Below are 17,552 nucleotides of genomic sequence, written 5' to 3' on the forward strand. Positions count from 1 at the left end.
TTCGGTCTTGTCAGAATTTAGATGCAGGAAATTTAAAGTCATCCAGCTTTTGATGTCATCAAGACATGACTGCAGTCGAAGTAATTGATTGGATTCATCAGGATTTATGGATAAATATAGCTGAGTATCATCAGCATAACAGTGGAAATTAATCCCATGCTGTCTGATAATTTTGCCTATCGGAAGCATATATATAGTAAAGAGAATTGGTCCAAGGACTGAACCCTGTGGTACTCCACAGGTGACCCTAGAGTTTGAGGAAGATTTATTATTAACATGAACAAACTGGAATCTGTCTGACAGATACGATTTAAACCAGCCTAATGCTTTCCCCTTAATCCCTACAGTATGTTCAAGTCTTTGTAGGAGAATATTGTGGCCATTAATCACAGCTGTCAGGAAGACATGCAACCAACGTCCGAAAATCTGAAATCAAACCCTGGATGGCTGTGGCGAGGACCGATAGTGTCTTTGAATCGTATGCCCTTCATCTTTTTTTTAATTGTCAAAAGAAAGACAAACAATCTGTTCTGTGATTACTGTGAGAGATTTCCAGATGCTACATCATGTCGTGTAAGCAGGAAAATATTTGCCTCATTCAGAAGAACACTGAATTTATAATGTGGTATTGGCTGAGTACTATATATGGCCAGTATCCTCTGACCATGCATGTATGTGCATAAACTCCTGGGAGCCATAGTACAAAAAAGAGTCATACAGCTCAGTTTCAATCAAACAACATTTATGGGCACCACTGATTTTTCCTTTTTCCTTGTTTTTTTTTTGCAGGCCCTTTTCATTGGCCTGGGTTTACTCATGGCAGTGACAGCTCTGTACACACACACACAAAACCATATATCTCCATCCAGTCTGTTCCCTGTCACGAATGCCAGAGGAGGTAACAGACTCTGCAGTCTAACACGCACGGACGGCCACGTTTCTGTCCTCCTCTCAGGGATATATTGCACTTTCTTCTCAGCTGGGATCGTGTTGGGGAAGTACATCTTTCTCTGTCTTTCTCCAAAAATGATTCTAAATGCAAAACTAAATCTGTTTTGCTCGGTTTCTCACTCTACATAAAAATTAAGCTCCCATAAAAAATATGTGGGGGTTTATTGTTCAAAACGGAAAATAAATCATCCCAGCGTCTAAACACTTTGGCAGGACACCATGAGCACATCATTGGATTACGGCAAGAGAAGTCGAGGGGGAGTATGTCTGACCCATGGGGTGGGTGTTATGATTGGCATCTCTGAGCAGGGAACATTATGACTCAGCGCCTTTATAAAACACACCCGTGGCTGTAAAACATGGCACGTTAACCCACCTTAACAAACTTTACCACTTTACAGCAAAAGTGGTAAGGAGCACAACGGAACGACCAAAAGCACGACATTTACAAACAATGCTGCCTTTTTGTTATGTTTTATAAGTTTAAAAACCTTGTCATACAAATAAAACTACAGCATAAATGAATAAAAATTAAATGCATGTCAAGAATTTCTGTAATGTTCAATGAAGTTATTAAAAAAATGCCACATTGTAAATACACTAGTGTGAAAATTATAGGTTTCTTCCGTCTTTGCAGATTTCGTCGCACGTTTTTCAGATCATCGAAATTTACTCAGATAATCTGAGTAAATCCAAATGCATGTTTTAGATGGTGATCTTAATTTGTAAGGGAAGGAAAATTTGGCGAAACTGGTGTGGCTAATGTAAAAACGTAATTGTAACCCTTGTTAAATTGATAATTAACAGGAATTAACTGCAATTTTTAGATCGGTTTTACTAATCATCCATACCTGACTGCATTAAGTAGGCTAAAATGTCCCAAAAAGCAACTCATCATGTCTTGAAGGTAAATAAAGGGTTACAAAGCCATTCCTAAGGTTTTGGGAACATTACAGTGAGAGCCATTATAAAGAAGTGTAGAAAACATGGTGCAGTGGTGAACCTTCCAAGACATCGCTGGCATATCAAAATTACACAGTAAATCAACAACAACCTCAGTTCCAGAACAACATCTAGAGAGCTGCAGGCCTCATCTGCCTCAGTTAACGTCCAAGTTTATAATTCAACAATAAGAAAGACACTGGGCAAAAATGGTGTCCATGGGAGAGATCCAAGGCCAAACCTGGGCTGACCAAAAATAATAAAAAGGACTCTGGCATATGTCGGAGGCACTGGTTGAGTTGTTGTAAATGATTGAATCATTGTCAAAGTACAGATCTACCGTCGTGTTGTCAGGGTTGGTGGTGGAGATGAGCTGAGTTGTTAATAAACACAAAGACAGCGGGACATGGAAACTGGAGGAAGGTAATGGAAGAATGCAGCAATGAACAATGAAAACAAGGGGGCAAATGTTGCATTCCATTTGCCTCCAAAATCAAAAATAGGAGCTGGGAATAAGATAAACCCGAGTAAAAAGCGTTCCAGTTACCATAGTCGGAGAAGTCAGGAATCCAAAATAAATGCAGAAAAACGAAAGGTAAGTATTCGAATATGGCGACGGCCAGGAAAGCTGATGTTTTGTTCATAGTACCTCTTATAAACAACCTTTAAGCTGTTCTTTCCACATGCAAACACCACTTTTAACTTGGTTCAGAGTCGCAGCCGCTACATGTAACATTCATTTTAGATGCACTCTTACAACTGTGTCTTGTAAAATAAAGATGTTTTGTCACAGCTTAGTGTTGTTGATTCGAGAAGCTGCCATACTGGATACAACAATCAGGTTTTAAAAATTTATCAGACTTTCCGAGGGGAAAGTCCGATTACGGCAGCTGTTACGGTTGAGTTTACCAATGGGGAAGACGGGATTTCCGAGTTCCGACTGCAAATGAAATGCAATATTATATGCAGAGGAGATGTGGTCAGTGTCAAGGGAGCCAGGTGAGTTTAGTCAGTGAAATGCACCTGTGAGAGGAAAATACTGAGCAGGAGAACTGAGGGAAGGAGAGTAATTAACAAAGAGAAAGAACAGAAGGAGCTGAACTCAGTCACAAATTACAAATTAAAAATGGAAAAAACTAACACTAACAAAAAAGAATAAAACTAAATGTCTTCAGTAAGGAACACAAGTGAATAAGTAAGAAACTAAACACAAAGGAATGAAACTATAAAGAAAGACCCTAATGACAATAATTAAGAACTGGGTATGGCAAGACTTTATTGTCAATGATAAACAGCCCAGAAATAATCAGCCTTCAAGGGTGACACATGGCGTTATGTTCAGGGGCCAATCGCTGTTTCAGAAACATCCAGTTTGTTTGCAAAAGCTTTTTTCATTTATAAATTAAATCATTATTGCAAACACCATAAAATTCGCAGTCACACATGTATAGTTGTCTCTCTGCATCTAAAGGCTGCTCAGCAACAAGTGAACTACATGGTTCACAATCGCATCTCTCCTCCGGATCTTCTGAACCATTGAGATAGGACTCAATGTCCTCTATCTTGACTTTGTGCAGCAATTTGGCACTTAGGTTTGCTTCAACAAGTTTCGTTTTTTGCTGCGTATCCACATTTGTTTTTCTAAACAAACCCAATAAGTCAGCTCTTAATCACTTGTCAGGATTAAAAAAGCATAATATTTTGTAAAAGGGTTCAAAGTTTGTGGGATTTGGATTTTAAATGTTTTCTTTTTCAAAAGTTTTTTCTTTTTTTTGTTGTTTATAAATTAGTACGTGTTTTGGTGTGTTTTTTATTTAACTGCTGTTGTTTTCGTAAATTCTGCAGCCTGTTATGTCTTCAGATCTGCTGTATTTTCCGAACTGTGATGGGTTTGGTTTTTCAAAAATGTCGGCATGTTTCTTGGTTTTATTGTTGTAATTTTGTGCACTTCTTTGGGCATTGCAATACCTTTGGTTTTCTTTACAGCTGTCGAGTTTGATCAAATGTGTTTTCAGTTCTTCTTTCTGAAATCAAATTACACCTTTTTTTTGTTTATTTTATACTGAAGCGCTTGTTTTAGCCTTGCCATCGTTTTGCTGATGTGAGCAACGACCGACCAAAAAGCTCCCAAACGGAGAACATTATTCCCCTGACTCCTGCTCCGTCAACAAACAAAGTTCTTGAGTTCTGTTCCATTATCGTGGTCCAAACCGCCGAGAGTCAGCTTTTGTCTTTCAGGAACCGTTGCCTCAGACCGCCACACAAAACAAAGCCAGCGTATAAACTAACTGGAAGTGGAATTGGTGATTTACAGTTGCTCAGACACAATTACTGAATGTTTAGAAGATCCCACGGGGCATCAAACCCCGCACAACCTTCGTACTCATGCAAGCACACACACACACACACACACACACACACACACACACACACACACTCACTCTTAACTTGTTTATCCTTCCATGCAGAACAAGACGTGGTGCCTTGCAAGCCCTTAATCAAACAAAAGTAGACCCCTCCCTCCTATCAGCACTGACCTGGCGATGAACCATTTATTTTCTGCTACTCGGTGCAAATGGGAGGTTTAGGCGCAGAGCCTCCACAGATACATACCCAGACACCAATAAACAAAGGGCAAAAAGGGTGAAATTAAGGATTTGCTTTACGAATCATAAGATTAAAGTAGATGAGGAGCACACACATCTTCCAACCAGAAATTAGACCCTTTTTGCCTCTCTTATCAGACAGAGCTGGAATCTGGTGAGAGGTGAAAGTGTTTTACTCTGGATAGAGCCATGGATATGGGAGGGAGGGTGGGTCACATGGCAGCTTTGTTAAACTCTAAGTCACCCTCGATACCACTCCACCTCCTCCTCTACGGCCCTTCCTCCTCTCCCGGAGTCCGTAGGGGTCTTATCTCCTGTGGATGCAAGGCTCCTCTGGCCCTCACAAAAAAGGCCTCGTGTTGACATTCCAGCAGGCCGAGCCTTGTGCAAACACACCAGGCCCCGCCAGATGGCCGAACAAGGCAGAGAAGGGCCGGGATGTAAAGGATGTGGAGGAAGATTTGAAGAAGAAAAAAAAAAATCAGGAGCTCGGGGAAAATCTCATTTACAGCCATAATGTCAGCCGACGCAATTTATCAACCTGTCACACGGCCGGGGGGGCCTCCTGTTAAAGTCAAATGAAGTGTTCAAATGTTTTCTTTTGCAAAAAGCTGCCTAATTTAAAATCCAACACAGTCACTTTTAAACAGAATGAGTGGCTTTAAGCTCTCTGACCATTTCTGGCTTTCTCTCCTTTAAGGCCATTTCGTTACCATTATGATTGAAATTACCAAATTACTCAGAAAATCGTCATAACGGTTTATTTTTTCTGGTTGTTCAATTCAAACAGTGTAACATCATATATCAGAGCTCTGATTACCCTGTATATTCCTAACAGAGCACTTCACTCTCAGACTGCAGGTCTGCTGGTGGTTCCTAGAGTCTCTAAAAGTAGAATGGGAGGCAGATCCTTTAGCTATCAGGCTCCTCTCCTGTGGAACCAACTCCCAGTTTGGGTCTGTGAGGCAGACACCCTGTCTACTTTTAAGATTAGGTTTAAAACTTTCCTTTTTGACAAAGCTTATAACTAGAGTGGCTCATGTTACCCTGAGTTATCTCTATAGTTATGCTGCTATAGGCTTAGGCTGCTGGAGGACATTGGGGTCTATTTCTCTCTCTCTGCTGAGTTCTCCTACTGTTCTCCAATTTGCATTGTTTGATTGTTATTTCATCTTATACCTTTTTGTTCTGTCATTTTTTCTTTATAGAAGGTACACCTGGTCGGGTGTTCTGTTAGCTGTGATATCATCCAGGGACACAGATCATCCGCTATTACCTTATAACATAGAAATCAATGTGTGCTTCTGTGTTTTTTTTTTTTTTTGTCTCTGCCTCTTGATCGTGGCAGATGACTATTCACCCTGAGCCTGGTGCTGGTTCTGCTGGAGGTTTTTCCTTCCCGTTAAAGAGGAGTTTTCCTTTCCACTGTTGCTTATGCTTGCTGCAAAGCCATCAACAATGCAGACGACTGTCCACTGTGGCTCTACGCTTCTCCAGGAGGAGTGAATGCTGCTTGTCAAGACTTGATGCAACCTGCTGGGTTTCCCTAGATAGGAAACTTTTTGACCAATCTGTATAATCTGATTGGATTTGACTTTGGAAAGTGTTTTGAGATGACATGTATTGTGAATTGCCGCTATGTAAATAAAATTTAATCTAATTAACATGTATTATATCAATTACTTATATAGTACTTGAGTACTCTATATTTGACAGAAAACTGTGTCTAAGCATGTTAATGTAAAGTTTAGTGGAAGGAAACACTGTGTCAGAAAAAAGTGCACAGCAACAGAGATAACAGAAGAATGGTGTCCTGTTGGTGAAGGATGATGTGTTTTTTCCCTGCCATTCACTATATGCACGCGCGGAAGCAACAACAAAGAATCGCGTGTTAACGTCAAATAAACATGCAAGCATATTGAGTTTTTTATTATTATTATTATTATTATTATTATTATTATTTATTTGTTTTTTGTTTTGTTTTTTTATGTTGGTGAGGCGGTAGCGTGAGTTTGGCGTGGTGGCCGCCTCGCCAAGATAGCGCTGCGGGAAACCCTGATTGTTGGGTAAAAAAAAAAAAAAACCTGATGTTCTTTCACTGTGTTAGTCATTGTTTGTACTGCCGTTTTTTCCACTTTTCGTTGCGTTCACCTGTCTGCTAAGCTCAAAACAACCGCGCCTGGCTTGACGGAGAAACCAGAACAGCTGAGCATCTTTATGACAGTGCACTTTTACTTTCGTCCTCTGGGGGGAGCCTCGCTGGAAAATCAACCCCGGTTGCATAGTATACCTTTAATGTGGAAAGCTGAACAACGGCGTTGGCGTCCCTGGGCCCACCAGATTCTGTAGGTTCGTATGGATGATGGTTGCTTCCAGCAATACTTCTGTCTTTCCAGGACCCGGTAGGAGGACCTGCTGCCCCGCGTCTGGGGACGGATCTCCCTCTGGGACACGAACTACAGGCGTCTCCGCTCAGTAAATCCATCATTACTCAATAGGTATATAACATAATTGTGCTGTCTAAATATGTAACACACAAAAAAAATATTTTTTGTGCTTAAATAAATGGATGAGAAGCACACTTAATGCAACGCGTATTGACAGAAAAGTTCAGATCTTTGAACTGGAGTGAAATTTCACCCTCCATGCCACGCTGCACTGATGCAGTAATGTAAAAAGAGCCCCGACAAAGTACTCATTGCATATACATGGACATACTTTAGTATTTTTTTAAAAATCAGCTTTTATTGATCCTGTATGTAATATAAAAGTTTTCTGATAAACTGAATTTTGGGTGGTCATTAGCTGTAAGCCACTATCATCAATATTAGCAGAAATGAACGCCTGAAATATATCACTCTGTGTGTATCGAATCAATGTTATATATGAGCATCACTTTCTGAACCACATTAGTGAAATATATGATTTCTAAAATATATTCTGATCTGCCGAAATTCGCCTGTACCCATTTAATAGCTTACTTTTAACTTTCAGTCAAGTGAAATTTACCTTTATCAACCTATGGGACTCATTTGCTCCTCGGCTAGTTTGCCTCAACAGCTGCAGTATTGTCTAAGTTTCATGACAATTACAAGATAGTAATGATCCAACCACTAAAATCCCTGTTTTCAAGCAAATTCTTGTCAAAAAAAACTTTCCTGTGTCAAAGAAGGTAGTAATGAATAATATAACAAGAATTTTTTAATTTTGTTGCCCTAAACTTACAACACGACAGTCTCAGAAGCAGAAAGCAAAACATCTACGTTCCCTTCGACGGGAATTGCTGCTTCGCTTCATCATGAGGTTTTTAATCCCCAGCCAGAACCAACAAATGCTGCAGCCCATTTCTCAAAAAACAAAAAGAAAGAAGGAAAGAAATTGAACATTTGAAGATTTTACTAAATATAAATCAATACCTAGTATAGTATGAAAATTATTCATTTTAAGACAGTTTATGATTTTTACAAGACTTTGCAGAAACCCTGGCAAAATCTGGGGCATTTTTCGTAAATGAATAAAAGTGTTTAATGATTTATGACACTATGAGGAAGAAATCTGAGCTGTTTTGAAAAGTTGCCTCCTCCAGACTGGCTCCCTGAAGACAGGCAGAGCTAATATTTAAGGGTCAGCGGGTTAATCTTTGGGGCATTAGACGACCAGAAGCCGTCCAAATGAAACTCAGTTAGGACTCCGACTGAAGGCAGTGGGTTGTGTTTATCAGTTCAGGAGCGGGAAAGCATCGCTCAAATGAAATGTAAATGTAAAAAATGACTAAACCTATGCGGTTTTATGCTAGATTTACCGCCTAAGGAAGAGGTTAAATGCAACTTCTTCATCTAAATGCAGGGAGATCTCTGAAGGCATTTTCTGAAAAAGGGACGGTCCTAATCCTCTGTTTGGTGTCCATGGAGTTCAGGCCTCCTTATGTGTGCCATCAGTCTGCCGCACAATAGACAGTCATTCCAATAAAAGTCTCTGAAAGCCAGTGTGGATATCCGGTTCCCTTTTTCTTCAAACTACCCCCTTTAATGGTTTATCCTGCCACCCTTTCCTTTTTTTCCCGCCCCAATCCCCCTCCATATTCTATGGAAAAAAGAGGAATGTCTCTGACTGACTTTTCCCTCCAAGTCCTTTTTTTCAGGTTCCGGAGACAAGAGGAGACACGTCTACCGGAGGGGATGAACCTGCTGCATGACTGTGTTTGTTCAAAACAAGCTGCACCCTGGTGATAGAGGGGTCTCTGGGTTTATTTTTTATTTTATTTTTTTAAATCAGCTTATGAAGTACCTGGTACCTTTTCTCACAAAATTTAAATTTGCTGCAGCTTTCCGCTCCTCGTGGCCCAGATCATGAAGCCATGCATTGTTGAACCTTTTAAGGAGCGCTTCCTTCGTGTCAGACTCACATATTTAATCATCGTAACATTTACCAGACAGAGAGAAGGCAAGAAGATGAAGCGTAGACTATGACAGCTCAAAAGCTGATTGAAAGTGAGCATCCAGCCCTTTGCTCTGTCCTCCTGCGGTTTGGACCGAGGCACAGTTTGGCCAAATAGCTGTGAGACTAAACACAGAGATTTATTAATTTTACTCACTTTAAAACACAGAGATTTATTCATTTTACTCACTTTAACAACTTATCGAGGTTTCAGACTTCACAGTCAACAACAGTTTTAGTTTCAGATGCCTCATTGTACAGTCAAGCCCATAGATATTCATATCACCAACAGATTTAGTTGTTTTTTTTTAAACTAGTTTCTTTTAACCAAGGCTAAACAGGGTTTAAGTTGGGCATCTCATAAAAGATAATCACTGTAAATAAAGATTAAATCAAGGTAAAATTTATATAAATTTAGAAAAACATGTATCTCTTCTTCTTTAAATTTTATAAAACCAGCACATTGCAAAATGTGGATGCCTTTCTCAATGATGCACAGAGCGTACAATTATAAACCTCAGACGTGAGTATTTAAGAAAGTAAAAGCGAGGATTTGGCTTTCTGTGGAGAATATCTATTTGTGCACAATCATTGGTCGGTAAGTAATTTTCCAACTGAATATAAAAGGGAAAATATCCCATCTTGCTTGTTTGATTTCATTAAAGTGAGAATAATAAACAGTTAAAAAATTTTGATGTTAAAAAAAAAATCCTAAATAAGGCCCAAAACAGCCAAGCTTGTCCCATAGTTTTTAACATGAAAATTTTGGGCGAATTTTCCAAATGGGCCTACATCTATTATGATACATGATATGTGTGTTTATGTACAACGTGCCGCTTTTGTCTAAGCTGAAAACATTGTTTTAAGCGTGAGCTCAACCTCTCAAAATCAGCCAAAACGTGATCCACATCGTGACAAACTTCAAGGGGGATAACCAGCCACTTAAACAGGGGGCGGCCATATTTACCGCTGCTAATGAAAACTCAATAGCAGATCTGCTGTGATTAACTTAGATCAAATCAGGTAAATCGGCCCCTCGCTCCGCTGAATTAAATCTGTCCTGATAGGGAATGGATTAGGCCATCTGTGAACATATCAGGAAGGCTAACGAACCCTTTTTGGCTGATCAGTGTACGACAGACTGAGACGCAAAGCAGGACTATCGTTACAATTACAAGTTTCCCTTTTCATTAACTGAATTGCTTTGACTGCATGCCATGGATTAAGCAACTAATTTAACCCGATTTACTCTGCAACTGTGCTGAGCTTTGCAGTCTTGTTTTCCATTTGGGGCATCTGAAGGTGATTTTTATTTTTTTTTTAGGGCTAGAGAAAAAAACCGAATGTGTTCCCTTACAGCTCCTCCACAGATTTGTCCAACTTCCTAGAGAGTAAAACAGAAAAATAAAACGGTTCAGCTGGTTCAGCTTACACATGTACAGAAGGAACCCTGGTTTAAAACCTTCGCATATGCAGAACCTTCAGAGCATAACTCTGCGAACAGGTAGAACAGAAAACGTGTATGCCCTTAGTTTATAAAAACTACAGTGACTACAGTGGAAAGAAAATGGGGTCGAGGAAATACTGGTGTAGCTTGTTCTGCATAAAACTCACTTATTAGGTTGAAGCTGCATTGCCTGAACGTAAACTGCTATGAAGCTAAAGCTGCCTGAAGCATTCAAAAATACTAAAATATTCAAAAGAGGAATGTGAAGGAAAATTAAAAATGACACCAATATGAGTTTTGTAGGCTCTAAGTTAACATGGCCTACATAACTATCTGTACCTTCTAAACAGCAGTTTATAGCTCTGAGAATTTTATGTCCATCAACTTATGTCAAAGTAAAGGTTTGTGACCCAAAATGCCAAAAATGTGCATCGTTTTTGGTTTTTGGTCTTACTATTCAGTGGCGGTTCTGATATAAATGGCACCCTAAATGACCTTGATTATTAACATTTCTCTAAATCAATGGTAGTGCCAATCAAAAAAGAAGAGGAAAATCTTTTTAAAAAGCACTTTCTTGTGGTTCCAGAGACACAAACAGGTTGCATGAAGCCAAAGCGTTGTATTAAACAATCTAAAGTCATACATTTGGTGTCTTCATTTCAGTTAAACCAAGAAAAGTCTTAATCTGAAAGAGCGTACATAAAAATGATCAAAGACAAATAAAAATATTTATAATGTCATTATTTCACATGGTTTACCTGGCTGTGCTTTAAGGAATGTGTTTAGTGTGGATTACTATCCTTCAGGTTTGACCAATGTAGGTGGATTTTAAACTGGAGATTCTCCAAGGCAGTCAGCGTATTAAAGGTCATAGCAACAACTTTTTCATCCAAAAGATTAATTCTTTAAAAATAATACATCTACAGAACGTCTAGAGTGGTGCAGAAAAAAAATTATGAATTTTTGAAAATTTAATATATAGTATTTAGATAATTGTTTTATACATTTTAACGTTCCAAAATATATAAATATTTACTTCTGGTTACAATGCCAACATCGACACAAAAGGATTCTGCTCCAATAGTAATAGTACGCTGAAGTTGTGAAGCGAAGTTCAGTTGTTGCCAGATCGTAGTAGCTCCGCTGAGAGATGGCTTCTTCTATGGGTTACATTTCTAAGATTCAAGCGGACCAAAAAAAGAAGCAAAACGAAGGTAAACATCAAGCTTTTGAGCATTGGTGCCGACTCAAGTACCGTATTTTTCGGACCAAAAACTGCACCGGATTATACGCCGCCTTAAATATTTTTCCCAAGTGTGTAAAATCACTCCACCCCTCCCCCATACCCAGCTCTCTCCTGAAAGGGAGAGCTATCCGTCTCTGTTAGAATGACAGAGGAGCTGGACTACACTGCCCTGCTTCTAACATAAAGCCAAAAAAACTTAACTTTATATTGAATTAATTTATTGTTGCTAACGCGTACTCCGGCGCAGGCTGCCTTACATGAATGCTCTTCTAGTTTAGACATTACAGTCAGGCAGTCTTGTAGACACCTCAGGAGTCCAATCAGGTAGTAACACAGTGCACCATAATGCTCTGAATATCCATTAAGCGGAGCGGCTTCGTTGCTAACCAAAGTCGTATGTACACATTGTGAGAGATGTTTGAGCGCATTGTACCACATAAAATCAGTCAGTAATTACGGTAATCATAAAGCGGGTTATAAGGCGCACCATACATTTTTGAGAAAATTTGACGATTTTAAGTGCGCCTTATTGTCTGAAAAATGCGGTAAGCAAAGGGACTCAGAAGGCATGTGGAGTTTCCTGCTTTCCTTCTGGACTGGTAAGTTAAATATTTGCTAATGCCAACCAAAGGACCTGGCAACCGACGGGCAAACAGTACAATCCAGGTTGGAACGAGAGCGGACAAGCGCGAGTGTGCCACCTACTGGCTGGGAGGAGTTAAACGTGTAGCTATCTCCTTTATGAAACAATTTTGGAAGATCCTTCCATTTAGCGCAAAATCAGAGGGCATTTTTTAAAATACCTGCTTTCAGCATTGTGGCTACATTTTAGTACGCAGCTGATAGTGCGCACAACACATCAGGGTGACCAATCCCCAGTGAATAAACGAGCAAAACCAACAGAAAACCCATTAAGGACAACTGATTTCCCACATGCTCACGCTTCTCCTGGACAGAATGGCGCCCCGAGTGGTGAGCCATGTCGCCCAAATCAAAAACTGATCATCATCAAAAACTGCCTCTAGAATCAGTTTAAATTTTGAAATATTACAGTTCCGTCTGATCAAATGTTAAAAGTTGTGCGAGACTGAAAAATTACAGATAAAGAATTATATTTGTTGTATGTTTCCCTTTATATTGGCACCAAGGATTATTGAAACTCATCCAGGCTATCGTCTAGCTAATATGAACATGAGAATGCTAATAGTTTGGTACAGTTCATGAGTTTTTATTTACTTGAGGGTCCTGGAGGAATTGAACCATGATTTTTATGCACCTCTAAGCGTTACGGAGGTTTTTATTGCTGGAAAAAAGGTGAAACAAACTCAAACACAGCGAGTCATTGCATGAGATATAGGCACAGGCAGGTTTTTTTTTTTTCGACATTTATTTTTTTGCGAATGCAGCAGGAACATCTGCAAAACAGCATCTTAATGTTGGTCCAGTAGAAAACAAAAACAAACAAAAAAAAACCAAAAAAAACATTTGATTTAATACTTTTTTTCGGATTTAAATTCTGTTCTGGGAAATTTGAGCTCATCTTCATTCCTAATGATAAAGCAGATTGCCAGTAGAAATTTCTAAATTATTATGTCTTTTACTTATATATAAATATCCAAAGTATTTAATTTCCTAAACCGTTGCTAAAACGAAAAAAAAATAAACTGGGTAGAAATTGCATCAATATCTAAATAAGAGAAGGATTAGATGACTATAAAATGTACAGTTTTTCAAATTTTTTTTAACTTAATATTCACATTCATGTATAAAACTTACAAAATCTGGATTTCTCCAAACATCTAAAAATAGAAACTTTCTGTTAACTGCTGAAGGATTATTCTTAAATTACCATAAATTTAACGGATTATTCCATATCATCAGCATTAATGCAAATAATTTCACCCATCCTGTTGTTGTTGTTGTTGTTGTTTTTTTTTGTTCTTTTTTCGATTCACTTTTTAAAATACTTAACTCAATAAATTAACACGCTACTGTAGTCCCTGAAAGCCAATACTCGTTTGTGTTACTGAGAAAGTGTGTGTGTGTGTGTGTGTTTAGCAGAGTGTGTGCGAGGAGACATCTGTCAGCATAGCCTGCTTAGAAAATGGAAGCAGGGCGTTGGAGGTGGGGGTTGTTTCCAAGTCCATACAAAAAATAATTCATAGTAAATATATAATATATTTTTTTATACATATTTGAATATATTTACAAATATAGCCAGCACTTTACATTACACTGTGGATTCCGTCTCCAGCAAAATCAGGGAGGTTTATCAGAACTGGAAAAAGACCAATATTACAAAATAAACAGGAGAGAAAGTTTCTATATCTGCTCCCATCATATTCCCGTTCTGTTAGTCGGCGCTCCATCTGCCAGTCTGTTTTCCTATTTGTCTGCTAGTGTCACGTTGTCCTCTTCCTCTGTTTATTTTGCAGTTCGTATCGGTCCGTACATTCCTCCAGGAGTAAACAAGTCTTGGAACGCCAGCCACTGCGACCGGATCGACGAACAAGTAGCCCCTTCGCAGCTTCCGGGTACGGAAGATGAGAACCAAAAGGACGAGAAAAAAAAAGGGCTGTGTGTTTACACGAGCGAGGAAGAGGAGGCCTCGGGGGAACGTCCGTACGTTCGGTCGGGGCGACACGGAGCCGCCGGAACAAGCTCCGCCCCCTTCTTTAAGACCTCCAGTGTTCTGTGTGGCAGTGCGAGTCCCCTGCTTTAGGGTCCGTTTCAGAGAAGGTGTCTGTGCTACGCGCGTCCGGCGACTTTATGAGGTCGGGTCGGGCCAAAAGTCGGCTCGGGGTGAGGGGAGAACGGGATCCGAGCCGGTGGGGGGGAGGGAGAGGGGGGGGCTCATCTCTTGACGTTCCCGTTGACGTGCTGGTACTTGGGGAGGCAGGGCTCGTCCGGCAAGGGGTCGTGGGAAAACACGGAGTCGTCGCCGGAGGAGCAGGAGCTGCGAGTGTCGGGGAAGCTGGGGGAATACTGCTCCGTGGGAGCACACAGGTCCAGATATTCCTGGGGACGCAGATCCGGGAGAAAAAAGAGAGCGTTAGAAAGGAAACATCGACCCTTTAGACACGAAAAAAAGTGGCAAAAGATCAAGAGCAAAACAGGAGAAAATAAATCAAGAGCTGAAACCCGGTCAACGAGACATGGGACTTTCCAGAGGAGGCTTGGAAAAAGGGGTGGGGGCGGGTATCACAGTATCACCTTTATAATGATATTTATCTGAACCATACCAAATCATGCCTGGGAGGATTCATAAAATAGAGCGGAGAAATAATCTTCAGCTGGATACTGTATGAAAATATTTGTAGAAATAATAGGTAATAAATTGAATGTTGGACTGCTGTCTGGTCCTGCAGAGCTGAAGAGAAAGGAAAGTTGACCCGATCGCACAGCAGAACACTTTTTTAACACGGGGGTTTAGATGTTGGGAACAAAACTGGGAGTTTATGTGGAAACGACTGTGAGCCAACAGAGACACGGCCAGCCGTCTGAACCGACGGGCAGGACCGGGAGAGCGAATGGACAAGAAGCAGCCAAAGGGACTGTTAGTCATTTACTGAAGCGGGGCGAACACGTCCAGGACCAGACAGTGAAAACTACGTGTACCAGAATCCCTTAATCACAGCACCGCACACACCCCCAAACATTACTGTCAAAAACTGGTGGCGGCAGAATCATGCTAATTGCCAAAAATACCAATTTTAAATACACATGTTTCTATGACAAAGGAGCTGGTAGTAAATAACAACCAAGAATCTTATGATTTAATTAACTAATTACCTAAAAAAGCATTTTATTTTAAGTGTCAGGAGCCGAATTATTGCCAGTATTTTTTACAAGAAAGGCTAGTATTAAATGTCTTTCTGACTGAATTAATGAATAAAAGAATAAAATAAAGTACATATTAAGAAGCCATGATGGAACGAACATTTATTTCATAAATAAAGATCAAGACCTAATATGGGTATCTGGGTCAGTTTCCGAAGCTAAAGCTTACGTTTCCAGACCCTGCAGAAGAAATGCGATGCTATTGATTGCCTATACAGGCGTTAAAAGTGGCCTAGTCAAAGTCCAAAACATCTAAATCCAACTTGAAAATCCATGTTCATAGATGGTCTATGTCTAATCTTATTGAGCTTAAGCTATTTTGCAAAGAAGAATGGGACCAGATGCACTGGTTGAGGCACACGCCGAACGCTGAAATAGCAGCGAAAGATGTTTTGACTTAACTCAGAGAGGCTGAATACAAATGCATGCAACATTTTTCTATTTCGTATTTGTAAACCACGGCTGACAACCCCCCCCCCCCCCATCTCCTTCACTATTAGTCGATCAGAAGGGACGTACAGGAACGCGTTGACGCTTGTGGTCGTAACAAAAAGGAGAGGTAACAGAGAACATTTCAATGGTATGAATTCTGCTGAAAACTGGCGCCAATTTACTGGCCGCTTTTGCTGCATCCTCCGTCATACATTCAGTCATAACAGATCTGGAATCTGGCTCTGAAACGCTTGACATAAACAATAGGAGATGGTTTGGAGGAAGAAAAAAAATCAAGAAGCTGGCAGGGCTCAGCTAACCGCCATGAAAAAGGAAAGATGAAAACCTCAAGAAATCCTGTTATTAATTTTTGACTCTGTCCACTTTTGAGAAGATGTTTGTGTCTGCTGAGGCCCTCTCACCCCCCCCCCCCCCCTCTCTCTCTTTCTCCTTGACTTTAATGGCTGTTTCTGGGTCTAGTTGTGTGGATGAAGAGTACTTTGGGTTTTGTTGAAAATGAGCACTGGCTTCCATTTTCCCAGCTCAACACGAAAAGGCTCATATTACTAAAGATCTCCACATCTGCCAGCGGTTTGGGGTGAAGGAAAGGGAGGGGGGGGGGGAGGAGGAAAAGGGGCAAGAAAAGGGAGCTTTATTACATTTCAAAAGTTCAAACTCAAAGTTGGGGATTTTTTTTTTTTTTGGCATAAATACACGAGGGTCCAACTCCAGAGCAGACGTGTCTTGACAGCTTTCTATTGGTGGCCTCTTTTTAAGGAGACAAAGAGGGGAATGGAAAACAGCGAAAGAGGCACGGATGTGACGACTGGACCGGAGCAGCTTCGCTCAGCACGGATCGGATCATCGGATCATCGACTTATTTCTCAGCACCGAACTGGCCTCGCGTCAACCAGGCTCCATAAACCTTCTGGCAATGCTCCGCCGAACGTTGGTGCGCCCCTGCGTCTATCGCGTTTTGGCTGTTTTATTGCAATCAAACGCTTATTTGCAAGGAAGCTATATGAGGCATGACTTCTGACCACCCAAAGAGAACGGGCATGCGCTCCCTGGGAAAAGGTTTTGGAGAGGTGTGGGAGAAAAAAACCTCCGCCAGACCCACCTCGTTAGTGTTCAGGGTGAGGATTCGATCCAGATCCTCCACTAGCTGCTTGAAGGTGGGTCTCTGGGAAGGGAGGGCGTGCCAGCAGTCTTTCATCATCATGTACCTGCCAGAGGAGACACAGTTTAAACGAGGAGTGGACAACGGAGACGGTAACGCCGCTACCACACGGTCCACATGCCAAAGCATCTGATTCTTAGATCACACACACGGGGTGGGGGGGGGTTCTGACTAATATTAAGGTATCAGAGTAAGTGGGGGGTAAACATTTGGAAAGCGGTGTATATTTCCACAACTGTGCACTAGTTTTATAATCATATGTGCAGTTACACACTTTGTGCTGGTCTACCACATAAAATCCTCAAACACTACAAAAAGGGGAACTAAAAATGAGTAAAATGTTCTTGAAATTAGTGTATTTTACTTTGATTTGAGAGGGGAAAATAAGATTATTTGCCAATGAAACTGGCTTTTTGCACTTAAAATAGAAACAATTCATCTCCATCATCTTATTTCGAGTGCAGGATATCT

General features: G+C 40.5%; 1 protein-coding gene across 9 annotated transcripts in view; it reads right to left on the reverse strand.

The window, feature by feature from the left end:
- Nucleotides 1-12,997: 12,997 nt before the first annotated feature.
- The window catches only part of fgfr2 (fibroblast growth factor receptor 2), a 68,165-nt gene continuing 63,610 nt past the window's right edge, over nucleotides 12,998-17,552 (reverse strand). For 5 of the 9 annotated variants that reach the window (XM_036129786.1, XM_036129785.1, XM_036129784.1 and 2 more), the window contains 2 exons: nucleotides 17,022-17,127; nucleotides 14,483-14,647 (listed from right to left, as the gene is read on the reverse strand). In XM_036129786.1, the coding sequence (XP_035985679.1) occupies nucleotides 14,483-14,647; nucleotides 17,022-17,127 (271 nt within the window). Of the gene's footprint in view, nucleotides 14,648-17,021; nucleotides 17,128-17,552 lie in introns of all 9 variants that reach the window. The other 4 variants (XM_036129783.1, XM_036129782.1, XM_036129781.1 and 1 more) reach the window with 1 other exon arrangement.

Source organism: Fundulus heteroclitus, unplaced genomic scaffold (assembly GCF_011125445.2).
Source record: "Fundulus heteroclitus isolate FHET01 unplaced genomic scaffold, MU-UCD_Fhet_4.1 scaffold_218, whole genome shotgun sequence".
NCBI lineage: Eukaryota > Metazoa > Chordata > Actinopteri > Cyprinodontiformes > Fundulidae > Fundulus > Fundulus heteroclitus.